Source organism: Phaseolus vulgaris, chromosome 1 (assembly GCF_051622355.1).
Source record: "Phaseolus vulgaris cultivar YP4 chromosome 1, ASM5162235v1, whole genome shotgun sequence".
Classification (NCBI taxonomy): Eukaryota; Viridiplantae; Streptophyta; class Magnoliopsida; order Fabales; family Fabaceae; genus Phaseolus; species Phaseolus vulgaris.
Genome location: NC_143498.1, coordinates 51549554 through 51576710, shown reverse-complemented (window position 1 = coordinate 51576710; position 27157 = coordinate 51549554). Strand labels below are relative to the sequence as shown.

The 27157-nt window shown below is 33.7% G+C and overlaps 3 protein-coding genes across 11 annotated transcripts; 2 read left to right on the top strand and 1 right to left on the bottom strand.

The window, feature by feature from the left end:
* Positions 1–82: 82 nt before the first annotated feature.
* On the top strand, positions 83–2254 carry LOC137814886 (S-adenosylmethionine synthase 1). Of its 6 annotated transcripts, none has more exons than XM_068617817.2 (2): positions 83–231; positions 825–2254. In XM_068617817.2, the coding sequence occupies exon 2, from the start codon at positions 836–838 to the stop codon at positions 2015–2017; it is 1182 nt and encodes a 393-aa protein (XP_068473918.1). In that variant the 5' UTR covers positions 83–231; positions 825–835; the 3' UTR covers positions 2018–2254. The 6 variants fall into 6 exon arrangements, with proteins under 6 accessions (XP_068473918.1, XP_068473917.1, XP_068473920.1 ...); XM_068617816.2 differs by having other exon boundaries at positions 91–231; positions 820–2254; XM_068617819.1 differs by having other exon boundaries at positions 132–260.
* Positions 2255–9328: 7074 nt separating this feature from the next.
* On the bottom strand, positions 9329–13725 carry LOC137814885 (Protein kinase superfamily protein). 4 transcript variants are annotated; one of them, XM_068617812.1, is made up of 8 exons: positions 13153–13725; positions 12365–13058; positions 12151–12255; positions 11455–11577; positions 11215–11385; positions 10980–11109; positions 10212–10424; positions 9329–9838 (listed from the first exon to the last, which is right to left on the bottom strand). In XM_068617812.1, the coding sequence occupies exons 2-8, from the start codon at positions 13036–13038 to the stop codon at positions 9722–9724; spliced, it is 1533 nt and encodes a 510-aa protein (XP_068473913.1). In that variant the 5' UTR covers positions 13039–13058; positions 13153–13725; the 3' UTR covers positions 9329–9721. The 4 variants fall into 4 exon arrangements, with proteins under 4 accessions (XP_068473913.1, XP_068473912.1, XP_090149790.1 ...); XM_068617811.1 differs by having other exon boundaries at positions 12151–12258; positions 13153–13630; XM_090293664.1 differs by having other exon boundaries at positions 12151–12258; positions 13194–13558.
* Positions 13726–19984: 6259 nt separating this feature from the next.
* HASPIN (Protein kinase superfamily protein) lies at positions 19985–26812 on the top strand. Its single transcript, XM_068617810.1, has 14 exons — positions 19985–20370; positions 20456–20545; positions 20625–20715; positions 21001–21572; positions 22464–22587; positions 22754–22863; positions 23291–23402; positions 23750–23842; positions 23926–23987; positions 24068–24198; positions 24283–24353; positions 24432–24484; positions 25796–25862; positions 26465–26812. The coding sequence occupies exons 1-14, from the start codon at positions 20177–20179 to the stop codon at positions 26594–26596; spliced, it is 1902 nt and encodes a 633-aa protein (XP_068473911.1). The 5' UTR covers positions 19985–20176; the 3' UTR covers positions 26597–26812.
* Positions 26813–27157: the final 345 nt, after the last annotated feature.

Below are 27157 nucleotides of genomic sequence, written 5' to 3'. Positions count from 1 at the left end.
TTATATTTTTTTTTAAAAAATGAATATTTTATAACTGTCATATAAGAAAATGTAAATGGGCTTTGTGGACAAGTGTCAATACCTTGTTGAAGACAGCAAAACTTAAAAACATACAAGGTGTGACATTTGTCGGGGATCCTGATCCATTCGGTCACTCTATAAATGTCAACCTAAATCCACGACATAAGAGTGGCAAGAAGTTTAACTAAACCTGCTAGGAGTTGAGAATTGGTGCCCTTTTTCACTCTCTATATTCTACAGTGTGTGAAAAGTTTTCACTTCGATTTCTGTATTTTCTTCTTGTCCTTACCTTTTACTCGTATCATTTTTTGCACTTTGATTATTTGCATGTCTGCTTAATCTATGTCACAATATTATTCTATTCTATTCATGCATGATTGAATTCTTTGTTATGAAATTCTAATTGCAGTGGCCTAATTTTGTTACAGTATGCGGTTTTTTTTTATTATGGAAGGAATTGAAAAAGATTCAATTTTTCCTGAGGTTTTGCGTGATTTTTCTTTAGTTGTGTATTATACTGAGTTATTGCTACGATTGAAGCTGAGGATTGAGGGATCTTTCTGATTCCATGCATAATTGGGCATTCTGTGAATTGGTAAAGTTGATTTGTATTAAGCAAAGTAAACCAATTGGTGATCCACTATACTTGGTGCTCTCTACCAATTTAGAGAATATTTTGTTTTATATGTCTTGTTTTTTTTTCGACTAGGGTAAATTTTAGCATGGTTTTTAAATCATCCCTTTGTGTCTTAGAGGCAATTGTGGTTATATATTTAACCCTTATTTGGTTTCTTGTAGCTCAGAACTTGGGAGAATGGATACCTTCTTGTTCACTTCTGAGTCGGTGAACGAGGGTCACCCTGACAAGCTTTGTGACCAAATTTCTGATGCAGTGCTTGATGCCTGTCTGGAGCAAGATCCAGAGAGCAAGGTTGCCTGTGAAACATGCACCAAGACCAACTTGGTCATGGTGTTCGGAGAGATCACAACTAAGGCCAATGTAGACTATGAGAAGATTGTACGCGACACTTGTCGTTCTATAGGCTTTGTGTCCGATGATGTTGGTCTTGATGCTGACAATTGCAAGGTGCTGGTCTACCTGGAACAACAAAGCCCTGATATTGCTCAGGGAGTCCATGGCCACCTCACCAAGCAACCCGAGGAGATAGGTGCTGGTGATCAGGGCCACATGTTTGGCTATGCCACAGATGAAACACCTGAGCTTATGCCTCTCAGCCATGTCCTTGCAACCAAGCTCGGTGCTCGCCTCACCGAAGTGCGCAAGAATGGTACATGCACATGGTTAAGACCTGATGGAAAAACCCAAGTTACTGTGGAGTATTACAATGACAATGGTGTTATGGTCCCAGTTCGCGTCCACACTGTCCTAATTTCAACCCAGCACGATGAAACTGTTACCAATGATGAGATTGCTGCTGATCTCAAAGAACATGTTATCAAGCCTGTTATACCAGAGAAGTACTTAGATGAGAAGACCATTTTCCATCTCAATCCATCAGGCCGGTTTGTCATTGGTGGTCCTCATGGAGATGCCGGTCTCACAGGGCGCAAAATCATCATTGACACATACGGTGGTTGGGGAGCTCATGGTGGGGGTGCCTTCTCTGGGAAGGATCCCACCAAGGTAGACAGAAGTGGAGCCTATATTGCTAGACAGGCTGCAAAGAGCATTGTTGCTAGTGCTCTTGCTAGAAGGTGTGTTGTGCAAATTTCATATGCAATTGGTGTTCCTGACCCCTTATCAGTGTTTGTTGACACTTACGGGACTGGAAAGATTCCAGACAAGGAGATTCTGAAGATTGTGAAGGAAAATTTTGATTTCAGGCCTGGAATGATTTCCATTAGTTTGGACCTCAAAAGGGGTGGAAATGGAAGGTTCTTGAAAACTGCTGCTTATGGTCACTTTGGAAGAGAGGACACTGACTTCACCTGGGAGGTGGTGAAGTCTCTCAAATGGGAGAAGCCCCAGGAGTAAGCTTGTTTGTTTCCCATAAGGGTCATGGTGTGTTGGTTCCGTTCTTTAGCTACTTTCTTGCTAGAGTTACTATGTGTTTCTGCTTTTTCATTTTGGGTCTTTTTTGCCTTCTCTGTCTTCACTCCCTTACTTGTTTAAGGGACTGTTAAATATTATGTTTGAAAATCAACTATCTGTATAATTACTTTCTATTTATTATTATAACACTCTTCTCTGCTGTTCTGTCGTTCCTCAAAATTATGGAATCCAATAAAAAGAGGACAAAAATGTTTGTTTCGAGTATTGCTTGTACAAATCATTGTTAAAAAACAAAACTTCAAAGCAGTAGTAACTGAAGTAAAAGGAAATAGCATTCTTAGTTTTTTGACATGCAAACCCTGTAATATGAATGAAATTAAGGAGAAGCATGATTATCTTTATTCAAAAATATTTTGCAGAGCTTAACATAATCTCTTACCCTCCCTGTAATTTTTTGTTTAGCAGCTTTTTACATGCAAAATAAATCAGACAATCATGTAGTTTAAGAGACATATTAAGTTGAAAAGAATGAATCGAATATATATATCATACTTTGTATGTCATAATATGTTCACACACATGGCAGAATAATTCAATTCGAGCAAATAGGGACCATCAAATATTTTGTGTTTCTATGGATTGATGTTGATGCTCAACCACAACAAATCTGATGTTCTGTTAAGGTGTGTCTGCTCATGTCAGATCCTACACATACTCTCTCAGTTTGTTATAAAATAAAATGCATACACGTATACAAACACAAATATAACTAAATACCACAATACGGCTAAATTAAAAATACAGAGGACATTGAGATAGGACCTTTACATAAATTATATATTCATATAATATAAATTAAAAATATATCGGAGATAGGACATACACATTAATTATATGTTTATATAATTAAAAGTTTATTAGGAAAAACTTCAATAAATTTTAAAAGTTTAATAAATTTAATTTTTTTAATTCCATAGACTAATAAAATCATTTATGCAATTTTTTTACTTAGCTAATACATTAATTAGTAAACTTGATTTTTTATAAATATATAAAAATAATCAGTAACAACAAATATAAATGAAAGGAAATGATTCTCATTGCTGCCACGAATTCCGTCATCCTCTACAACAAGTTCCATTGGAGACCCATTCCAAGGACTCGGCAACTTTAGGAGGGAGAGTCATTTGGTTGCAGGTAGCAATTAGAAGGTAACAGGTAGCAAGTTGCAATTAAAAGGTAGCAGATAGCAGGTGATAGATGTCGTTTTACTGTCAAATTAATATGATTTTAGCGTAAATTTGTCTAATACTAGAGAGATGATAGTATAATTGTGGTCAGATAACCCCAAGTTGTTTCCCAACGAATCCAATAGTGATTTTACTGAATAAAGTTCAAAACCTATCTGCAAACAATGAAAATTAGCAATAATGGTAAAGTAAAAAGGATTGTGATCGTTAAGTAGGAAAATATAAATGATGATTTAAATCAGTAAAGAATGCAGATTGACTCCCAAGTTCTTCCACCAATGAATTCTTCACAGGCTCTTTAAAGATTATTCCTTTCTCAATCCTCAACAGGGCTAAACTAGATTGAACATGCGCCAAACCTAATTCAACTGAAGCTCACAGTAAAGCATGCGTCTACCGATTTAATCAATACCCACTTTGTTCCATGCCTATACTCCATGGAAATGCTTATCTCCTCTCTCTTGAATCATGTGTCCAAGAAATTAATTAGTACAATACGAACTAACTAAGAAACCAAAGTTTAAGATAAGGAAGACTCTCAATCATGCGTTCAAGTACAACCTCTCACAAAAACTAGTTTTGTAGGAGATTAGACAATAAAAACAACTGTTATAGAGAATTAAAAATAGAAACTTTTATTGATCAAAACCTCAAAACTCAACGGGGAATCACAAAGGAATCAACTAAAATGTTTAGTTTTCCATGCGGAGGCAAAAGAATTACAAATAAGAAAAGAAACTAAGAAAACCCTATGAAGCTCCTCCTTTTTCTCCTCGATGCTTGTGTCCTTTTATAGGCTTTTCTGCTCCAAGGATCTTGGGAAAATATTGCAGTTTAGATTTTGTAAACAATTTCCACTTTCCATAATTCTTTTTATTTTGCAGAAGATTTTGCTTCCAATTCTGTTTCTGGGATCTTGTAGCTTTTATTTTCTCTTTCTTCTCCTCAGAATTTTTTTTTTGTTTTGATTCAAAGAAGCAACTTGGACTTTTGCATATTTGACCAATTCACAAAGGTAGACAACTTCATATCATTTACCCTAAAAACACAAAATTACCAAAAATAATAGTTAATGCCCAAATAAATCCAATTATATGAATATTAATTAAAACAACGAATTTATTTATTATTATAGTCCAATAATTTATGATTAGAACTATTAAGTGTGAATCAATATATGTTCATCAGCAGGTTACAGGTTGCAAGTTATAGGTAGTAAGTAACAGGTAGCATGTAATAGGTTGCATGTTACATGTTGTAGGTAGTAGGTATCGGGTTGAAGGTAGCAGCTAGAAGATAGCAGGTATCAGGTAGCAGGTTACAATAGTATGTAACAGGTTAAAGGTAGCAGGTAACAGGTTGCAGGTAGCAACTAGAAGGTAACAAGTAGCAGGTAATAGATAACAGTTAGCAGGTAACAGTTAGCAGGTAGCAGATTGTAGGTAGCAGATTGCAGGTTGCAACTAGAAGATAACATGTTGTAGGTAGCAGCTAAAAGGTAGCAGGTAACAAATACCAGGTAGCAGGTTGCAGGTAGCAAGTTGCAGGTAGTAGGTAGCAAGTTGCAGGTAACAGGTTGCAAGTTGTAAGTAGCAAGTAACAGGTAACAGGTAATAGGTTGCATGTTGCAGGTAGTAAGTAGCAGGTTGCAACTTGAAGGTAGCAATTAGAAAATAGCAGGTTGCAGGTAGCAGGTTACAGGTTACAGATAGCAAGTAGAAGTTGCTTGTAGCATGTAACAGGTTGCAGGTAGCAACTAAAAGGTAACAGGTAGTAGGTAACAGGTAACATGTTGTAGGTAGCAACTAGAAGGTAACATGTTGTAGGTAGCAACTAGAAGGTAGCAGGTGGCAGTAAGCAAGTTGCAGGTTTAGGGTAGAGGGTTGTAGGTAGCAGGTAGCAGGTTGTAGTTAACAGGTTGCAAGTTGTAGGTAATAGGTTGCATGTTGCAAGTTGCAGGTAGTAGGTAGCAAGTTTCAGATAGCAGGTTAAAGGTAACAACTATAAGATAGCAGGTACCAGGTAGCATGTTGCATGTTGCAGGTACCAGGTTACAGTAGTATGTAACAGGTTACAGGTAGCAGGTAACAAGTTGCAGGTAGCAGCTAGAAGGCTACAGGTAGCAGATAACAGGTAACAGTTAGAAGATAGAATGTTGCAGGTAGCAACTAGAAGGTAGCATGTTGTAGGTAGCAAGTAACAGGTTAAAGATAAAAGGTTATAGGTAGTAGATAACAAGTTGTAGGTTATAGGTTGTAGGTTGCAAGTTGCAGGTTGCAGGTAGTAGGTTGCAAGTAGCAGGTTGCAGGAACCAGGTTGCAGGTAGCAGGTTGCAGGTAGCAGGTAGCAGGTAGCAGGTTGCAGGTAGCAGGTAACAGGTAGCAGGTAGCAGGTAGCAGGTAGAAGGTTGCAGGTAGCAGGTTGCAGGTAGCAGGTAGCAGGTAGCAGGTAGCATGTAGCAGGTTGCAGGTAGCAGGTTGCAGGTTGCAGGTTGCAGGTTGCAGGTACCAGGTTGCAGTAGCAGGTACCAGGTACCAGGTTGCAGGTAGCAGGTAGAAGGTAGCAGGTTGCAGGTAGCAGGTTGCAGGTAGCAGGTTGCAGGTAGCAGGTAGCAGGTTGCAGGTAGCAGGTTGCAGGTTGCAGGTAGCAGATTGCAGGTACCAGGTTGCAGATAGCAGGTTGCTGGTAGCAGGTTGCAGATAGCAAGTTGCAGTAGCATGTAGCAGTTAGAAGATAGAATGTTGCAGGTAGCAACTAGAAGGTAGCATGTTGTAGGTAGCAGCTAGAGGGTAGCATGTAACAGGTTAAAGATAAAAGGTTATAGGTAGTAGATAACAAGTTGTAGGTTATAGGTTGTAGGTTGCAGGTTGCAGGTAGTAGGTTGCAAGTAGCAGGTAGCAGGTTGCAGGTACCAGGTTGCAGGTAGCAGGTTGCAGGTACCAGGTTGCAGGTACCAGGTAACAAGTAGTGGGTAGCAGGTTGCAGGTAGCAGGTAGAAGGTTGCAGGTAGCAGGTTGCAGGTAACAGGTAGCAGGTAGCAGGTAGCAGGTAGCAGGTATCAGGTACCAGGTTGCAGGTAGCAGGTTGCAGGTTGCAAGTAGCAGGTAGCAGGTTGCAGGTACCAGGTTGCAGGTACCAGGTTGCAGGTAACAAGTTGGAGGTAGCAGGTTGCAAGTAACAGGTTGTCGGTAGCAGGTAGCAGGTTGCAAGTAACAGGTTGTCGGTAGCAGGTAGCAGGTAGCAGGATGCAGGTTGCAGGTAGCAGGTTGCAAGTTGTAGGTACCAGGTTGCAAGTTGCAGGTAGCAGGTAGCAGGTTGTATGTAGCAGGTTGCAGGTTACAGATAGCAAGTTGCAGTAGCAGGTAGCAGGTAGCAGGTTGTAGGTAGCAGGTTGGAGGTTGCAGGTAACAAGTTGGAGGTAGCAGGTTGCAAGTAGCAGGTAGCAGGTAGCAGGTTGGAGGTAGCAGGTTGCATGTGACAGGTTGGAGGTAGCAAGTTGCAGGTTGCAGGTAGCAGGTTGCAAATAGCAGGTTGCATGTGACAGGTTGGAGGTAGCAGGTTGCAGGTTGCAGGTAGCAGGTAGCAGGTTGCAAATAGCAGGTTGTAGGTAGCAGGTTGTAGGTAACAGGTTGTAGGTTACAGGTAGTAGGTTGCAGGTAGCAGGTTGCAGGTAATAGGTTGCAGGTAGCAGGTTGCTGGTAGCAGGTTGCAAATAGCAGGTTGTAGGTAGCAGGTTGTAGGTTACAGGTAGCAGGTTGCAGGTAGTAGGTTGCAGGTTACAGGTAGCAGGTTGCAGGTTGCAGGTAGCAGGTAGGAGGTTGCAGGTAGCAGGTAGCAGGTAGCAGGTTGCAGGTAGCAGGTTGTAGGTTGCAGGTAGCAGGTTGTAGGTAGCAGGTTGTATTTAGTAGGTAGCATGTAGTAGGTTGCAGGGAGCAGGTTGCAAGCAGGTTACAAGTAGCAGGTAGCAGGTTGCAGGTAATAGATTGTAGGTAGTAGGTTGCAGGTAACATGTTGCAAGTAACATGTTGCAAGTAGCAGGTAGCAGGTTGCAGGTAGTAGGTTGCAGATAACATGTTGCAAGTAGCAGGTAGCAGGTTGCAAGTAACAACTATAAGATAGCATGTTGCAAGTAGTAGGTAACATGTAGCAGGTAGCATGTTGTAGGTTGTAGGTTGCAGGTAGCAAGTTACAAGTAACATGTAGCAGGTTGCATGTAACAAGTTGTAGGTAACAGATAGCAGGTAGCAAGTTGTAGGTAACAGGTAGCAGGTTGCAAGTAGCAGCTAAAAGGTAACAAGTAACAAGTAGTAGGTAGTAGGTAGCAGGTTGCAAGTAATAGGTGGCAGGTTACAGGTAGTAGTTTCCGGAACCTATCACCTGCTCCTAAATTTTCATTGGCCTCTACTCCTACGTGACGATGAATTTGAGAGAAAAGACTTGAAATTGAGATTGTTTGAATTAAGTAAAAAGTAAAAGAAAATGATTGAGATTGTTTAAATTAAGTAAAAGAGAGTGAAAAGTAAAAGAAAATGAAAGAATTTTTTTTCCTTGTAATAGGTTTGATTGTTAATTTTTTTAATTAATAAAATTATAAATTAGAATTTTTTTTTGTAATTAAAATTAATATAAAATAAAATATAATTAGTTATTTGATTACTAAATTTACGTATGAATTAAACATTTCTCCTACTAACATTTGTGATTTAGTATAAAATATATAAATTATTTAACATTATGAATATATGTAAAATTATTGAAAATGATTTTGATAAAATTAAATTTGAATAACAACAATTATAAAAAACATTTAACTAAATTTTAAATTTTTTAAAACTTAAAATAAATGGTATAAAATTTCAGTATCAAATAAATATTAACATAGAATAAATGATGATAAGTTATTTATACCTACTAGTTACTTTTTATTAAAGTGATATTTTGGTATAATTCGTGATGGAAAAAAAAAACTACTGACTTATTTATCACTGTCAGTACATTCATAAAATAAAATTAAAAAAAAATTATTCTTGTTAATACTATTATTTTTATGTATTTTGATTATTATTATTTTTTAATTTTATTATTATTATTTTAAATTTTTATTATTATAATTTTTATTTTTATATATTATTATTATTATTTTACAATTTTATTTTGATTATTATTATTTTAAGATTTTATTATTATTATTATTTATGATTTTCTAATTATTACCATCATTAATTTATAAATGTATTTTGATTATTATAATTATTATTATTATCATTATTTTCTATTATCATAATTACTATTTATGATTTTATTATTATTTTTTATATTTTATTATTATTTTATAAATTTATTTTTGATTACTATTATTTTTATATTTTTTTTGTTATTATTCTTTATTATTTTATAATTATTATAGTTTTGATTATTTTTTTAACTTTAGTATTATTACTTTTATTATTATTATTTTATAAATTTATTTTGAGAATCTCTTTTTTCATAGTTCAAAAATAAGGGAATTTTTGTCTTTGCAGACAGCTGACTTACTTTCTCCTACATACAAGGATGCAAATAAAGTGGAAGAGCATTATTCACCATTGTCACTTTTTTTCACTTCATAGTTCTTCATGTATATTTTCATGTGACAATTTATAATAGCTAACTATTTCTCTCTCTCTTTCTATTCTCTCTATTAGATGTTTTAGCACTGTAATAAATTGAAATTATTTTCTTTCACGTATCAAACTTTGATTCTTTTATATTTATTTGTATTGAATTTGTTAATAATAAAAATAACTTCATTATTTAAATTACTCATTGTAAAATCAAAATTTAATTTATATATTTAAAGACATTTATTTAGAGTAATATGATATTCTCCAATGAATCCTCTTATACATTTTCCAACTACTTTATAAAAATATCAAATAAAAAGTTAAATGTATTTAGAATTATCATGAAATGTCTCAAACTGTAAACTTACCTACAAATCACTCAAAATGGACATAAATACTAATTGGATAAAGACAGCATATAAGAGTGTCACACATCCTCGTACAAGAATATGAACTAGTTTTGGATGTATCATAAATTTTACCATAAATATTCACATACAAGAATGTTTTTGTTGTCATTCCCTAAACCACACATTCTAGCAACGTAGTTTGCAGAAGAGGAAGAAACATATAAAACTCTGTACAGACCCCAATGTGACGGGTTATTATCTTAGAAATAGCATCCACACCTTATCCAAGAACTGAGCAATGCATGGCAAAACAAAGATTAAAAATGAAAATATCTCCAGCTGTACCAGCCCCTCTTCAATGCCCAAACATGAAGAATCTAAAAAGCTATGGAACAAAATTAAAAAGAAGCTACCACTTCCACTTTGTACATCCCTCCAAATTCTGAATAAGAATCCATCTTAGGCTCATTTCTGTTGTCAATGTCACCCTCTTCTTTCTTCTCTGGAATCCTGAATCTCACTCCTGTCTGTGTCAGAATACTCCTTCTGAGACTCCATTTCTCCACTACCCCCTCTATTTCTTCTTCGGTGTCTTCGGTCCTGAACATTCACACAACCAATCAAATCATATGTCAGCCTAAAATCCATCTCAGAGATCGAATATTTTCAAATGATGTGATTTATGCTTCTAAGTTTTCACTCTTAAAAGCAAGTTAATACCCTGTATAAAAAGTTTTCATCCAACATAAAAGCTGCCTATAGTTGCTTTAACTCATCAATTATAGAACTAGTTTCAAATGTTCAAGGTGAAACATGTAAACATTCATCAAACTTGAACTTAAAAAACAATTAGTAATTTTTTTAAATAAGTGGTACAAACTTCATCTTATAAACTGGTTTTATAAGATTGAGTTAGGCTTAAAGTTATTTTTTAATAGATATTAACAGAGTTTGGCAACTGGGAAAAACAAACCTCTCTTAGTAAAGGATATTCCTCTGACTCCAGCATACGAACGACTTGGCCCATCTTGGGCCTTTTCTCAGAATCTGGATCTACACATCTTAAAGCCGTTAAGAGAGCCCGTTTTAAGGCTCTAGTGGATGGCTTCACCTCAATGTTGGGGTCCGCCACTTCTTCTGATCTCCTATTTCCAACCATCATCTTCAGCCAATCAACCAGGTTCACCTGAAAGCAATGCAGATAATTGGTACAGGCAAGTTAAAAGCACTTTATCAGAACCTGTCATGTAGAAATAAGTTATAAAGAACACAGGATTTTTGTTAATAATCGAGCAAAAGGTCCTGATGTGAATATTTATAACCATTCACCCAAACTAACCCTGTGATAATCATTGCAGGTGTCAAGCCAGAGTTCACACATGTAGTTAAATTGTATGTGATGTGATGTGATCGATCATGAACTCTTCAAAGTACATCCCAACTTTTAGGGAGGTCCACAATGTAAGGTGTTAGTGCAAGCTTGGGATTAAACTTCAAAAGGATAGGATAAAGAATTTTGCTTTGAAGGAGGGGGTTCCCTCGTAGTAATAATCAAAGATAACAAGTAATGAACATGAAAAAAAAATATTTATACAGAAACAACTAAGAATTTATCCTAAGGTAGTAGTGAAAATAATGAACATGCAAAGCATTGTTGAGAATGTTAGCACTATATGTTTCAAAACCAAAGCTTAACTCATATCGTTGTTTTAATTTAACTATCAAAAAAATGTTTACTCACTTCATTTGCTGGTCGACCATAGTCAACTGGATCTCTTCCAGTAATTCCTTCCAATAGCAAAACACCAAAGCTATAGACATCACTCTTCTCATTTAGAAGCCCAGTATTTGCATATTCAGGAGCCACGTATCTGTGAAATATTTATAGCAATAAAGAAATAAGAATAGTTTTTTTTTCTTACAAAAATATCAATACTGAGTATGGAAAAACTTCAGCAAAGCACAAAGTTACTGACCCAAAAGTTCCCATAACTCTTGTGGTGATATAACTCTTCCCAGCACCCAATAACTTGGCCAGGCCAAAATCTGAAACCTTGGCATTGAAATCATCATCAATTAATATGTTGCTTGACTTGATATCACGGTGTACCACCTTCGGCTCAATTGCTTCATGCAAATATGCTAGCCTGAAACAAGTAAATTGCTTTATTTGAGGACTAAGGAAAGATAGAAGTAACATAGATGCAGACGCTTACGCTTTGGCTGTGCCAAGCAGAATCTTGATACGTGCTTCCCAGGTAAGGTATCCATGGTGGCGCATAGCTCCATGAAGCCATTGCTCTAAGTTTCCATTATTAACATACTCATAAACCAACATCCTGCGAATATATCATAACAGGACAACTATGTTTCAGTGAACATGAGATCAGCCTCACACCAATCACCAAGTAGCAGATTAATAAACACACAATTCATATTATTCTGGCAAAAATTATCTAATTTAGCTAAGCAGGTTATAATGTTATATGCAAGGTTGTCAAACTCACAAAAGTTCACATAAAATTGAAGAGTTTCCATAAACTAGTAAGACTTTACTCAATATTAAAAACCTATCAATGACATAAATGCATAATATAATACTCTTAACACAACAATAATTCCACATGTCAATTTGATAATAGAGAAAAGTAGCAAACCACCAAAAGAAGTGTGATTATACATTAGTACTATTAAGAACAAACTACATAAATGACCTAATCATACATGAATACATACCAAAGTGAAAACATTTAAAAAGAAGTTGATTTCTTCAAATCATTTGAGTCTTGGAGCTAACTCGTTTTGGTTACTTATAATCGTACAATTGTAAGAGTCTAAGAGTTAACTTGAGACAAGGTTATATGAAATCATGTGCATTGAGGTGATAATACTGTAGTTGATAATTGTGATACCTGTGGGTTCCCTCAACGCAGAACCCCAAAAGGCGAACCAAGTTTTTATGTCGGACATGGCCAATAGCTTCAACTTCCACTCTAAATTCTTTCTCTGCTTGGCCACTGCTAAACCAAAAACCTTAGGAGTTGAATTCAGCTGAACAGAGAAGGAATAAATACAAAGCAACTAAGGTAGCTACAATGGACAATTGGACATTGTACTGAAACTCACATGTTATTGAGTATCTTTTTAACTGCCACTGGAGTTCCATTGACCAACTGCCCCCTATAAACTACTCCATACCCACCTTCACCGAGGACATTTTCTTTGGAAAAACGGTTAGTGGCAAGCTCAAGATCCCTCAAGGTAAACCAGTGACCCCAACCCAAGTGAGAGAATTCTGGAAGGCCAGATAGAGGTGAGGGAGCTGTTATAGGGTGTGAAGAAGATTGCTTGTACACTGTAAACGTGCCAGAGCTACCTTCTTCTCCGGACTGTGAGTGTGAACCGCTTCCATCTTTCTCTGTGTAACGAAATGAATCTGAGTGAGTGTTGCTATTTCCATTCTTCATCTTCCCCAGACCTAAATGAACCATGACATTGTCTGATTCCTTGCCACTGGACTTGTCCCGAATTGTGAGAAGTATTCCATCACGAGGAGCAAATGCATTAGTTGGCACTTGTTCAACCCGCACTTCCTTGATTTCCTTCGAGACAATTGGTATTTGACTTAGGGGAATCCTGTCTTTCTCTTTTCCAGATTTCTTCCTTGACGTGAGGCAAAGTGAGACCACAGAAAGAATAACTATTATTGACAAACCAACTACAATTCCAATTATTTCCCAAACTTTGAGACCAAAAATAGGAGTTTCCTTGGATAATTCAGCACTAAGACTAGACCCCATCCTTCAGAAAGCCTCGATACCTACAATATCCAACACAAAGACAATATCAATCAATCAACACAACAAAAACTGGAAGGAAAAGGAACCAAGAAACAGAAACATGAGATAACACACCTACAACCTATAAACCATTCATATAACAGTCTCACTCTAACCAGTACTCATTAAGAAGAACAAGTGAGAAGGCTCAAAGCCCAGATCTTGGAAACAGCCCCGACACAAATTAAGAGGTTGAAAGAATGGAACAAACTAAAAAGGGCAGATCTTTGAGGCCTCCGAATCTTGGGGTGTCAGCAAAAGCAAGTTTGTCTATGTAAGCGAGAATCCTATTCCCATATATAAGTGGAAAATGTGAGAGTGAATCTAAGTTGTAGTGGAGCTATCTGAAGAACAGAGAGAAAGGTGGGAGATGAAGGGAAATGTGAGTGATGATAAAGAGGAAGGGGTGGAGTTATCAGTGGTAGGTGATGAGTTTTGGAATAGATGCCTTCCAACGCATACATATAAACAAACATCCTTTTTTTTTTCCAACATCAAAATTCTCTTATGTAATCAAACTACGGCAACACAAAACAAAACTATGTTTCATTCCTTTTTCTTTCATTTCATCTCATGCTTATTCATGCTCTAAATTTACTATTATCCATCAACACCTGCATCTCTCCAATTTTTATCTTTTCTTTTCCTACTTTCCCTTTCCCAACTCCAACTCCATTTATTAACTATGTAGCACACAATTCATAAATATGATAGTAGAGTCATTTAAAACTTATCTTAAGGAGTGTTTATTGAATTTATCATATAATCTACTATCAGACCTATCATGTCACCCGCTATCGGACCGTTATCATACCACCCATAATATATTCTCAACACAATGTAAATCTCCAACATTTTCTTTTCCTACTTTCCCTTTCCCCCTACTCCATTTATTACACATTCCTATATTGTCAGACATTAAACATAAAAAAGTATTCAAATTTCAGTTTATGTGGAATCAAATCCCTTTAACTAAACCTAACCTAGATCATATTTTTAATCCATCTTTGAGCAAACCAATACAGAGCAAGAAAATAAAAAAATATACACTAACATTTTGTTATTATTCAGACAGAACAAAATTATTAATGCCTATTAGTGTTTTTGTTAAGAGAACATGGAGTTTATTCCTTATTATTAAAAATCATGAACCATTTTTATAAGAATAATAGTAATGCCTTTTCTGTGATTACAATAAAATAAGTATTTATTAACACCTTTAAGTGCTATTTAACAGTCGGAATGTGGGAAAAAATATGAATAAAAAAAGAAAGAACGAAAACAATAATTAAATTATTAAATGAAATTTAACATGGCTATATTAAACGCTAAGCAGCTACATGCTAGTATTTTTTTTTATTATTTTCATGTGATTAAATTATTTTTCGCTCAAAGTTGGAGAATACTATACTATCAATTGCAAAGAAAAATGTAATTATAAAAATCAATATTATATAGTATAGAGTTTAATTATAAAAATAATACTTTAATTAAGTCTTATTTGCATAAATTTAAAAGTTGGTAAGTTTGTATGAACAAAGTTTTATAAGATAGAATGTTGTCCAAGTCTCTAAATATTTTTTAGATAAATTAAACATTGACAAACATTAAATATACATCCACAGCTGCTATGAAATTTGATAAAAATGTTAATTTATTCATATAATACAATTATTTACATTAATTACGGATTGAATATAATTATAGATATATTACTTTATGTAAGAAAATAACTATTTTACTTCGGGGGTTTCAGTATTTTCTTGAAGATTAAAAAAATATACAGTTTAAAAAATAGGTAGTCATAAAAAAAGAAGATAATACATTCCCTCAATTCATGATTTTAATAACCTTGAATGTTAATTTAATATAACTAAAGATATTAAATTCAATTAAAAGATTGTGAAATAAATATGCATGTCTCTATTAATATCTATAAATAGTACAATTCTACTTAATGAAGCAAACACCAAATGAATGCACATCACTTCTCAAGGATTGATTATGTTTGTGAACCACAGGATGGGCTAAAAAAGGAAACACCCAAATTCCCATGTTTCTAAGCATAAATTCAATAATTGATTCTACTTTAAACATATTTGTTCTTAATTTAAATTAAAGAGAAAATAAAATAAAAAAATTAATTTTTGGTAGTTATTTTTTTCTTTTTTTATCGAACAATCTTTTTTTAAATTATATTTTTTCCTTTATCCAAAACATAGGTGTCCAAGCCCAACACACTATTTAACTTGACTCGGGTCTGAATTGTCTGACATAGATTTTTGTACGCGTCACCAGACATTGAGATTTATTCGCACGTAATCAAAATCTATAAATAAGAAAATTCACTTTGAGTTGACACATACATTATTTTACCTTAAATTCTAGCACTTAGTTGAAATATTCTGCTATCGAAATGGAAATATCTTTATATGTGGTACTTCTGCACATCCTACGACCCTACCATAGTTAAACATGATAAATATGTCAGAAGAAGCTCTTGTCGACAACTACTCATGAATGGTACAAAACTTTATGAAAAATTTGACAATTTGAATTTGAAGAACTGAGAAGGGTTTTTATGGTTGCTTTTTGTGCAATTCTTTTTCTGTGAGACATTTAAATGCAGTATTTCGATATGTTCCTTTTTAAGGTATGCAATTCTTTTTGTTTTAACTGCTGGTAATATATTCAATATAGTTATTAGATGATAAAATAATCTGGGCTACTCCTTTCGAGGTTAACCTCTCTAATTCTAACCTTCAAATTTATTAAGAATAATACAACAATATTCAATAATCATTTTGTTAAACTTCTGATTTAAATCATATCAATACGTTCCAAATTAATTAAGCCAAATCAGATAACTTTTCTAGTCATTGCTATTAAACACACGGGCCACAGATCATATATGATACACTAAGAAACTTTTCTTATCAACTAATAATAATCTTATATAATTTAAAAATAATGTTAATTAAATATATATATATATATATATATTATTTAATTTTGCGACGATCAAAAATTCATTCTGTTAGTGCTTGTCTGGGAGATTTGTTTTATAACAGAGTTTTGAGTATTAAAACGAATAATATTTTAAATACAGTAATTGATTTTACTAATGTGATATTATCTCAAGAAACTTATGATTGAAACAAAAGTAATATAATTTCGCTTTATATTATAATATAATTTCAATCTTATTGAAAGTGTGCACTTCCAGAATCTTACTTTCAAGCATGATTTTTGTACAGTGAATCGTGTTCTAAAACACGATTTGTCTAATTTCATAAATTTAAATAAAAAAACCTATATATACAGTACTTTCCTAAAAACCTTCATGATTCTTTTTGCGGTAGAAAACTTAGACCATGACTTGCAGTGGGTTGATTTGATTTATATTTATAATTATAATGATGTTATTAGTAGAAAATGGTTCCATTGGAGCAGATGAAAGAGAAGAGAAGGAACATTTGTTATGTGAGTGTAGAGAAAGAAAGTAGTTACAGGGAGAATGAAGAAAATATATGGAATTGAAGGTACTCAAATTTTGAAGTTGGCACCCAAATGTGGATCACTTATACTTCTGTATGGTCAAAGGACCAAACAATTGTGGACCTAAACATCTTAGTCATGCCACCAAACTTAACTTTTCACTCGGATTTCATTATATATTATTTTCAAGTATGATCTTATTTTCTGAATTTTTATGCCAAATTGAATTACTTATTTAATATTATTATTATTATTATTGATGTGGATTTTTAAAAAATATTACTGATAATATTAATATTAATAAATAAATAATAGTTTGTTAGAGTTAAATATGATTAATTAAAAAATTAAAGATAAATTATGTTTAATTTTGATGAAAATGTTATACTCACAATTAATTCATGTTGAATTATAGTCCTACCTCTGCTCCTTGCGTTTGTTCACAAACCACCATATTTATTAATTTATTTAAATTAAGATAATTAGTTTGAACTTCAAATAATTTATAGGACGTGTGGATGTGTTTATAAATCTAATTATGATGTATAGTATGAATAACAAAGAAGTTAAAATAGAATGCATTAAATATGTAATCCAAAGTAGAATTTAAAAAAAAAAACATCAATCATATATGAATAAATAAATTAAAAAACTATGTTATTTTCTTTTTTAAAGTAGTTTAACTATAGAAATTGTTTGATACATATTCAATTTTTGTTAATTTATTTATCAAATTTTCTTTCACTATTTTGTAATTTTTAAATTTGAGATGATTATGAATGTTAATAAATTTCAAATTTCAGTTGTGTATATAAGTTGCAAACAAATGATACAATTCATGTAAGATAATATTGACAATTTCTACCGCACATAAATTTAAAAAAAAATCTTAAATAAAAACAAAAACAAAAGAAACATCACTAAATATCTTGATTCACAACTGAAAAGAATTATGACTTCTTCCATGTATTCAGTGGATTTCGGTTTGAATTTCTCATATAACAAAATGTTAATATTAACTTTAATAATAATAATAAAATATTATATAATAACAAATAATAATAATAAATATTAATCATTAATAATAATTAACCAAATTCTCTTGTTATAGTAATTAGATGTTCTTTTCATAGATTCTTTTGATCTAAATAATAATGGTAATACATATAGAAGGAACTTTTGAACTAAATCCCTTCGTTTACATTTTTTTTGCTCATTATACATTGGGTGTTATCAGTTACGTCAGTTTTTTCTAAAATATCAGACTGTTAATATTTCATACAACCAAATACTGTGTACTTAACTTTGGGTATATCTTTTTCCCACATTCATAATTACTAATAAATATTGATATCGAATAATTAAAGCAAAATTAAAACGTTTTTTTGTTAAATAGTTTTCTGGTACTACAACTCAATTGATTAAATCGATAATTCCGAGTTGACCCGGAACTAATTATTGTTGTACTTGATAATCAACACTAATTTACGATGTTATACCAATATTAGCAAAACCTGTGTTAGCTACGTCATAAATTATAGCAAGAAAGTTACGAAAAAAAGAGAATAATGATAGCAAAACCAGATGATGAAGAAAAGTAGGTTGGGTGGTATAGATAGTAGTTTGAATGGAATTGAAAAGATGGGCTAACAAATTTGATTTGAAATGTATGAATGCTGTATCTGAAGCAAATTGTGCATTGAATTAGTCTTGGCCAAAATCATATGTTGTGGTTGTTATGAGCAACACTAGCAACTGATTTAGATTGGGATAACATATTTTTGTTTACATTTGTTGTTGTGTGGGTTGTCGCTTCAGTGGTCTTGAGTGGTCTGAATTGGTCCACTTAGGAATTTTGACATGTGTGTTGTCAAATTATTCAATGTTTATTGCGTAAACAACCAGACCAAACGTGTCAATGTACACACGAATGCTTAACATAAGGCTCTCCAAATAAGCACATTATTATGGGATTAATGCTACTTTATTTAAAGTAGCTGCAATATATATATGGTAGGTGATAGTATCTAATTAATTGAGACACTGAAATTATGCATGTTTGTCATGATTCATGATGCAACTCTTTACTCAACGCGCTATTTATTGACGGTGGGCGTGATAGCGACACAGATGTTACCATCATTGTTGCGTTTCATATGCATTATTCATTCATTACTATCATAATCACTGAACACAACACCACAAATGTTTTTTTTTTTAATTCTTCAGTTTGACATGTCTTTTTCTTTTAAATTGTTATAGAAGTGTATTTTAATTTGTGCTAGGAATTCATACTGAGTTTATAATTTAACTAAAACCATAATCAGAGCAGTGGATTTTTATTTTTTGTGGAAAAATAAAATTCAAGATGTGCATTTAGAATTTTCTCATTTAATATGAAATTTTAGATTCTTGATGCGTGTTGTGTTTTTAGTTGTTATCTTGAATGATACTTTTATATGAATCATTGATTCTTTTATTTCCAAATTATATATGACTTCGCAATTAAAGCAATAACTTGTTTGATATTAGAAAAGGACATTTTTCATTTAATTAATTTTTGTGAAATGATGGATAACTATAATTGGTTTTACCTTATTTCTAATCTGTTATAACTATTATGAGTTGTAGGTGTCGATCCGGCCAAAAAGTAGGTTGAGATATTAATCTAGTTTATTAGGTTTGAGAGTTATTTTAGTTTATATATATATATATATATATATATATATATATATATATCATTACAAAATTGATAAAAGTAGGAGTGTGTGATTGAAATATACGTGACTCATTACTTTATTGATGTATACCATGTTTTTTTTTTTAATTTCAGATTTTAGAAAATAAACCATAAAATTAATATAAATATAAAATTAGAATTATTAAAGTAAAATAACATGATAAAAATAGCACATAAATATCCAACCAGCAAATTAAATATATCTTTTGGTTCATAATGACAAGAAAGAAAGTCTTAAACACAAGCACTTTCATATGTTCTTTTGTTCTCTCATATAAAACTTAAAAATAATTTTTTATCCTTCTTGTATCACTCCTATAGAGTAGTTTATGAATTATATAATCTGGACACACATTTGAAAAAATATTTTTGAATTATATAATCCAGAAACTAAAAAAGACTTTCGAATTATGTAATCTGGAAACTAATTATGTATATGAAAAAGGCTTATAGATTATGTAATTCAGAAGTTAATTACGAATTTGAAAAAAGACTTATTGATTACGTAATCCAGACTATTATAGAAGGATATTTTTGAAAATACGAAAATTTATGGAGGTGAAAGAAGAACATATGGAGGTGCAGGAAGAAAGAGTCCATTTATATTGGGCTGGATCCGCTAAGGCCCAGTTTCTCCATATAATTAATAATTGAATTACTAAACAGCATATATTTGTAGTTATTTCTCATTTTTTTTTTGTGTTTGTTGTATTTTGTGTTTTAGGGTAGCAAAGAAGCATATATAAAAGAGAAATCCATGAATAAAAGTTCCCGCCAGGCATTATTTGAAATTGATGAGTGAAGGGATGAAGTGAAGCAAGAAGCAGAGAAGAAGAAACAGAGCAGAAGCAGAACAGAAGCATGAACACCAATTTCGAAGCAGTTAAGGGCACGGGTTTCCCTCTTCCTCGCTGCCCCTCCTCAAATGCAAATGCACAATCTTCTCCACTTGATCTCTGGTCAGAAATCATCGCCGATGAGCCCCCCCAACCCCAACGAATCGACGTCGTTTACCGGAGAAGACACCCTCGCAACCCCAACAACCATACCAACTCGTACCTCCATCTTCTTCATTCCGTCTTTATGCTCTTTTTCCATTTTCATTTCTTAAATTTTTTCCTTTTCGGTCCATTTTTTCAGAAACCCTTTCGATCCTCCCCTACCGCGTCCCACTCGGCCGAGTTTGGACCCCAACAAGCGAGTCAGTTGGAATCGTTCGCTTTCCACCAGGTTTGTATTCTCTTCAATCAGTTGCTCTCCAATCATCGATCACGGTTTCCTCTGATTTTCCACTAATCTTTTTTAATAGAGGGAGGACTAGTATTGCTGTTGGTGCTTCTATGGTTTACCAGCCTCAGTTGAAGAAGGACAAAAGGAAAGGAAAACCTGCACTCCCCAAAGTATGTCTTTGTCATGAAACTATGTTACTCCTTGTCTTGTATTCTGCATACACGGGAAATGCAAAATTGTTGTAATTTTTAACAATGCCAATATAAAATATCAAAATCAACACCTGGGAGTTGGGTCTAACACAACCAACCAAGGTTTGAATTTCTGTTCGGAGAGGTGTCACATCTAATGTTTTGCAATGCCTCACAGGGTTACCTTTGAAGGAGAATGATATCTGTGAGGTTTTAGGAGATTTAAATTGTTTTGTTTGTTCTCTCTGTGTCTGGTGTGTATAGGGGAAGCTTGTGCAACCTCCAAACGTTGAGAAGGAAAGGTTATATTTTGAAGAGGTTGATGCTTTTGAGTTGTTGGAGGAAAGCCCCTCACCCAAGAAAAACACATGGATCACAGATGATTTGAAACAAGAGGGACCAATGCCAACTATATGCTCCAGATTAGAAAAATGGTTACACTCTAAAAGGTTAAACTCTTCCTGCGGTCCCTCGAGCACACTGTCCAAGATACTAGATGCTTCTTCCACGCGTTTGGAAGGTATTCAAGATATTGATTTCAGTACTCCTGAATTGAGAACACTGGAACCAACTGAGAAAAGCAATTCACTACAAACCATTAAAACTGGAGATAGGAAAACTTCTGTTGAAAATGACATTCATCTTCAACAAACAAATGAAAAGATGCTGTTTGCACAAAGTGGTGAAGGATGTGAAAATATTGATGCTGCTGTTAAGAAACTTTCTCTGATATCAACGTCATCTTCGATTGACAATGACCACATTAGTCCATTTTCAGCTTTATTAGCAATCTGTGGACAGTCTGCGCCTTCACTGTTACAAGATATCTTTTCTAGGTATTTGATTGTTTCTTATTTTCTTGTAAGATACTGTTTTTGTTTATGCTTGAGTGACAAAGGTTGGAACAAGTGTGTGCTTTTGGATTTTGAAAGCATTTGAATTTCTACTTGCATCCAAATATTAATTTGTTGCTTGTAGCGCACTTGTTTCTGCTTCTCATGGTGCCTACTTGTTTGGTTATTTTATTATAAAGCCTTTTTTTTTGGCTTTTGGCTTTTGGTATTGTTATTTTTAGTTGCGTGCCAATTTTGTCTGCACTTAGTATTGGATTATGATGCTAAGGCGTTAATTTGATGTTAACTGGTTGTTCTTCCCAATGTACACATTACGGTGTCGTATTCTCACGTTAAAATCTGAATTTGTATATTTTCTCCTAATAGTAAATTGTTTGTGGTAGGGATGATCTAATAAGGTTCATGGTGCGAGGTTGAAAACTAAGGGGACATTTGTCTGCGCTTTTATTTTTATTTTCTGTTTTCACTTTTTAATTAAAAAAATGTCACATTGTTTTCAATTTTGTTTCCTATTTTTAAAGACTGTATACAGGAAACAGATAAAACAAAAAAAAGTTGTTCAGTGTTTTCTGTGCAATTATTTAAGAACAATGTGATACTTTTGTAACAAAAAAATGAATTCGGATTTAGGCTTTAGGAGGCCAAAAGGCAAGAAAATGTATTCTAATATTTTTGGGGCATAATTGGCCCTCTGCATACAAATCCATAGAAGTCAAGTAGGTAAGCTTGCATCGAGTATATACAAGAACTACTTCTGTAGTTTTTAATTAAAAAATGTTTTTGCTATAGTACATCCATGACCTCTTGACCAAGGATTTTTGAATTATGGTTCAGAGTCCTCATGTTCACAGGAATGCATTTTTCTTTTTCCAGTGGCTCAAAAACTATTGTGAAAGTTGGTGAAGGAACATTTGGAGAAGCCTTCAAGGTTAATAATTATGTCTGCAAAATAGTTCCGTTTGACGGGGACTTCAGAGTGAATGGGGAAATACAAAAGGTAACAGTTGCATATAATTGTATGATATATTTAGATACTATTGTTTTTGTTCCGAATAGTTATTTTTCAAATGTAAGTGTAACTATGTTTTCCCTGATACGATCTGAATATTTGATGAACATGTTGATAATTACCTTCTTAAATTTGTTTGCTCTATGTACTACAGAAATCTGAAGAATTACTGGAGGAGGTGCTTCTTTGCCAAACTCTCAATCGATTGAGAGGAAAAGCAGGAGCTTCTGATAATTTAAGCAGTGCATTTATCGATTGCATAGAGTAAGTATATGATTTAAAGAATTTTAAGGTGCTGGCAAAAAATATTTCCCCAGAGAACAAAATTTTGATTGGCTATTCTTCCACCAACTTTAAGGTTTTAAGTTGTGGTTGAGGTTTCTTTTCGTAACTTGATATTGTGGGAAATTACATACAGATTGTCGTGGATAACCTAAAAGTCTTGACTAGCCGCTTAAATTGTGGTCGACTCTTTTTAAAACCTTAGTTCTAGCAACAGTTTTTGAGTTTACCACCTTTAGTTTTGGACTTCTTACCATTGTGACATGGTAGAAAGTAGAAACACTAATGGTTAGTAGGGTCATTGCCATCAACACTAGATTGAAATGGCTATTTTCGAATTTAAATTTCTACTCATTTTGCAGCTAAGTACTAGAATCTCATCTATATATGGTCCTATCTTCTGTGATAGATTTAGAGTATGTCAGGGACCTTATGATGCGGAACTAATTCGAGCATGGGAAGATTGGGATCTTAAGCATGGTTCTGAAAATGATCATCCAAAAGAGTTCCCAGATAAACAGGTTTCCTTTTTAACCTCATCAGTGATCAGAGATGAATTTACGTGTATTTCTTGTTTCTAATTTGAGTTAAATATCACAATGATATGTTACCGAAGATTGGTTATGAACTTATGAAGCGACTATCATCTTTCGTGAATCAAACCCTGCTAATTTGTTACACTAATAAAGTTTTTTTAGTAAAAACTCATCTTGGCGAGAACATACAAGTGAGGAACGAAGATACGTTCTTTGGTTACTACTTAATACACTATTTATTACATCAAATGAGCAATGCATACTTCATTAAAAATCGAGCATGGTTATATCTCCCAAACAAGAATTAGATACTAATATATAATTACGTTTAGTGTTACGTGGTGTTCGTACAAGAACATGGTGGCAAGGATCTTGAAGGTTTTGCACTCCTGAATTTTGACGAGGCAAGGGCATTACTGGCTCAGGTATGTTATACGTGTTAAGATTGCACCCTCTGAGTGCTTGAAAAAGTATTAAATTTTAGGTTAATTTCTGTCATAAAATGCAGGTTACGGCTGGGCTTGCTGTGGCGGAGTCTGCTTTTGAATTTGAACACCGAGATCTTCACTGGTGGGTCATCATGCAGTGGCATAAACTATGCTGTCATAGTATTTTCACGATTACTAATTTATGAATATTCAATTGCTCAGGGGAAATATACTTGTGGGCCGAAGTGATTCTGAAGCGTTGCAGTTCACTCTCGATGGCAGGAGGATGTTAGTCAAAACGTCTGGTTTAATAATATCTATCATTGACTTCACTCTATCAAGAATAAACACAGGTGAGCACTTGAAACTTTGGTTTTAATATAGATATCGGGTTTTAAATTTGTTATTAGTTATGATTAGATGTCTTGTTCGCACAGGTGATAGAATTCTATATTTAGATCTTTCCTGTGATCCTGACCTATTTAAAGGACCGAAAGGGGACAAACAGGTAATGAGTGTTTGTTTAGAGTAGTAAGTTCTGTTTTTTCCATCTGATTAAACTAATGATTCTAAATAACATATACAGTCAGAAACATATCGGAGGATGAAGGAGGTGACTGAAGATTGGTGGGAAGGAAGGTACGATTTTCATAACTTCTTTTTTATCTCCTGTGGCAACTCTTTTTCTGAAATAGTTCAGACATGATTAATTAATAGATGAGTGTATCTTCTAACACGGATTCAAATATTTTCGATCGTTACATTATGGAAAATCTAGCCTCTATTTTTAGACACAACTCCCTCGTTCGTCCTTTTTTATTTATTATTAAGGCCATTTCACTAAACTTGGATAATGAACAATGAGAATTTGAATACTTGATTACGAGTGTCATATGGTGTTTAATAGTATTTATAGTGACGTATGTGACTAGTCAAAGGGATTCAAATCACTTGTTCCGCCACTCCCTTGTCTCTCTAATTAAGAACTGATACCTCAAATTCTTCTAAAAACAGCAATATTTTGTCTACTTGTTTTTTTGGAATGTCGTGTTTTTCACGAGAGAAACGGGAAAAAGGATAGGCTAGGTGACAGATGATTTGATTCCTTGGTCAACTAGGCCCCAACTAAATCCAAGAAGGAGAAAGGAGAGGGAGTATATACTTCCCATATAGCAATCCCTGGGGGATGAGCTAAAGCTGATCTAGTGGGTTCTTGCTTACATGAAACGTGGGTCTTAAAAAGAGTGATTATGGGTAAAATATCTCTTTCTTGTACTCAGGGCAAAGTTATTCAAAACTTCAAATGCGATTCATATCCCTCGTGTCTCTTCCTTGTAGCCCGTAAATCCCCTCCTTTGGCATTTAGGGTTTACAACAACAATAAAAATACTTATTCTATTGAGATTGACCATGTGAATCATAGATTTTTCATTCCACTTGTTTAAAGACTACATCTTTTGGAGATGCCATTCTCTTGTTACTTTGATGATGTACGCTTTGAACTTTTATTTTCTTCTCCTACTTTCTACCATTTGAAGTTAAAAAAAAAAGAGTTCATATGCTGTCGTTGTTTTTCATTTTTAATCGAAAGATCAAATTCTGAAACTGAAACAATTCACTCAGAACTCCCTTTAAATGATCTTGCAGTATTTATTACGAGATTTCTCTTAATATCTTCTCCCAGGGTTGTTATTGATCTCCTTTTAGCCCGCAAATCCCCTCCCTTTGGCATTCTTCATGTAAAGAAGATTTATCGTGTGACGAATTCTTTTACAGAACTTTAAATGGATTGAAGTGGATTTCATATCCACGCGAATAGGATAATTCGATTTGTTATAAGATTTAAGTGTCGGTACACTCTTGACAATAGTCCTGGTATACTAGTTCCAACATTCTGTTGCTATTTTCTTTTCTTGACACTGAATTCTTGTTGCCTTTTCAAATTTACAGTTGTCCTAAAACAAACGTTTTATGGTTGATCTACTTGGTAGACATACTCCTCATGAAGAAATCATTTGTAAGTCTTCTCTCTAGTTTTCACAACCATGTACCAATTTTGCATATTTATATTATATAGAAATGAATTCGTGTAAATTTTAAATTTTTAGTTTCAGATTCACTTTGGAAATTGTGCTCTGTATACTCTAGTATCACATGACTGCATTACTCGATATGAGGATAGTTTCTCTGTTATAATTGTTAAGAAATTCAATCTTTTTGTTCCTTTCTGAAAATGCTATTCGCAATTAGGAATAGCTAGTGGCTCAGTAGGGGCGGGTTTGAGTATATCATCCTCACCTCTGAACTAAAAATTCATCTATCTCCATATTCAACAAGTATAAAATTTTCATCTTTAGTATGTAGATAAGAACCAATGAAGGGACAGTTAGGGGGAGGAGGACAGGAGGATGAATATATATATGCTCATACTGTTTAATGCAGAAGTTTTCCATTAAAATAAAGATAAATTCAGATAATACTTGTATAGACGAGTTTATTTGTCATTGCTAATTGCAATTGGATGTGCTACTTGGGTTACTCGGCGGCACATAATAAGTAGTCATATCAACGGCAAAATACTGACCCCAAATATAATGAACTACTGTTTTGTTATTGCAGGAACGTACCTCAAAGCACGAGAGAGATCTACGCTCCTTTAAGAAACGTCTTGACAAGTATGATTCATCCAAGGAAGCAATTCTTGATCCCTTCTTCACTGATTTGTTCATTGAGTCTGACGCAAAGGTTTAACAATCTAGAGCTAAGTTAAAATATTGATGTATAGATCGAAATCTGATAACTACATATATGACTTCAAAACTTCCACAGCAATTCAGGTTAAGTGAGAATTTTCTTCTGTAAATATTTCGGAATGATACTGGTACTCGGGTATATTTTTCCGAGTTAATGTTATCACGTTTTAGTTTTAATGTTTATAATTGACAATATATTTGAAGTCCCCCAAAATGTGTACAGTTAACTACCTTGCAAATGTTAGGATTTCTGGATACACAGCAAAATTTAGGTTAATTAAGAAAAAAATAATAATTCAAAGCGCTGCAAGGAATATAAATTTAGAATAAAATGTGTTTTAAGTCTTCAGGTCAAATCATAATGAAATTTAAGTTAAGGACTCGATAACTAAGGAGTCAAAGCATGAACAAAGAATATGGATATTTGATAAGAACTTCATAAAACCTAATTAGAAAAAGTGATCTGGATAAAAAACCACTTGAATTTTTTTTCATTTTGAGCTGTAAAGATTGAATATTATTAATAAAAGGTTATCAAGTGCAAGATCAACATTAAACA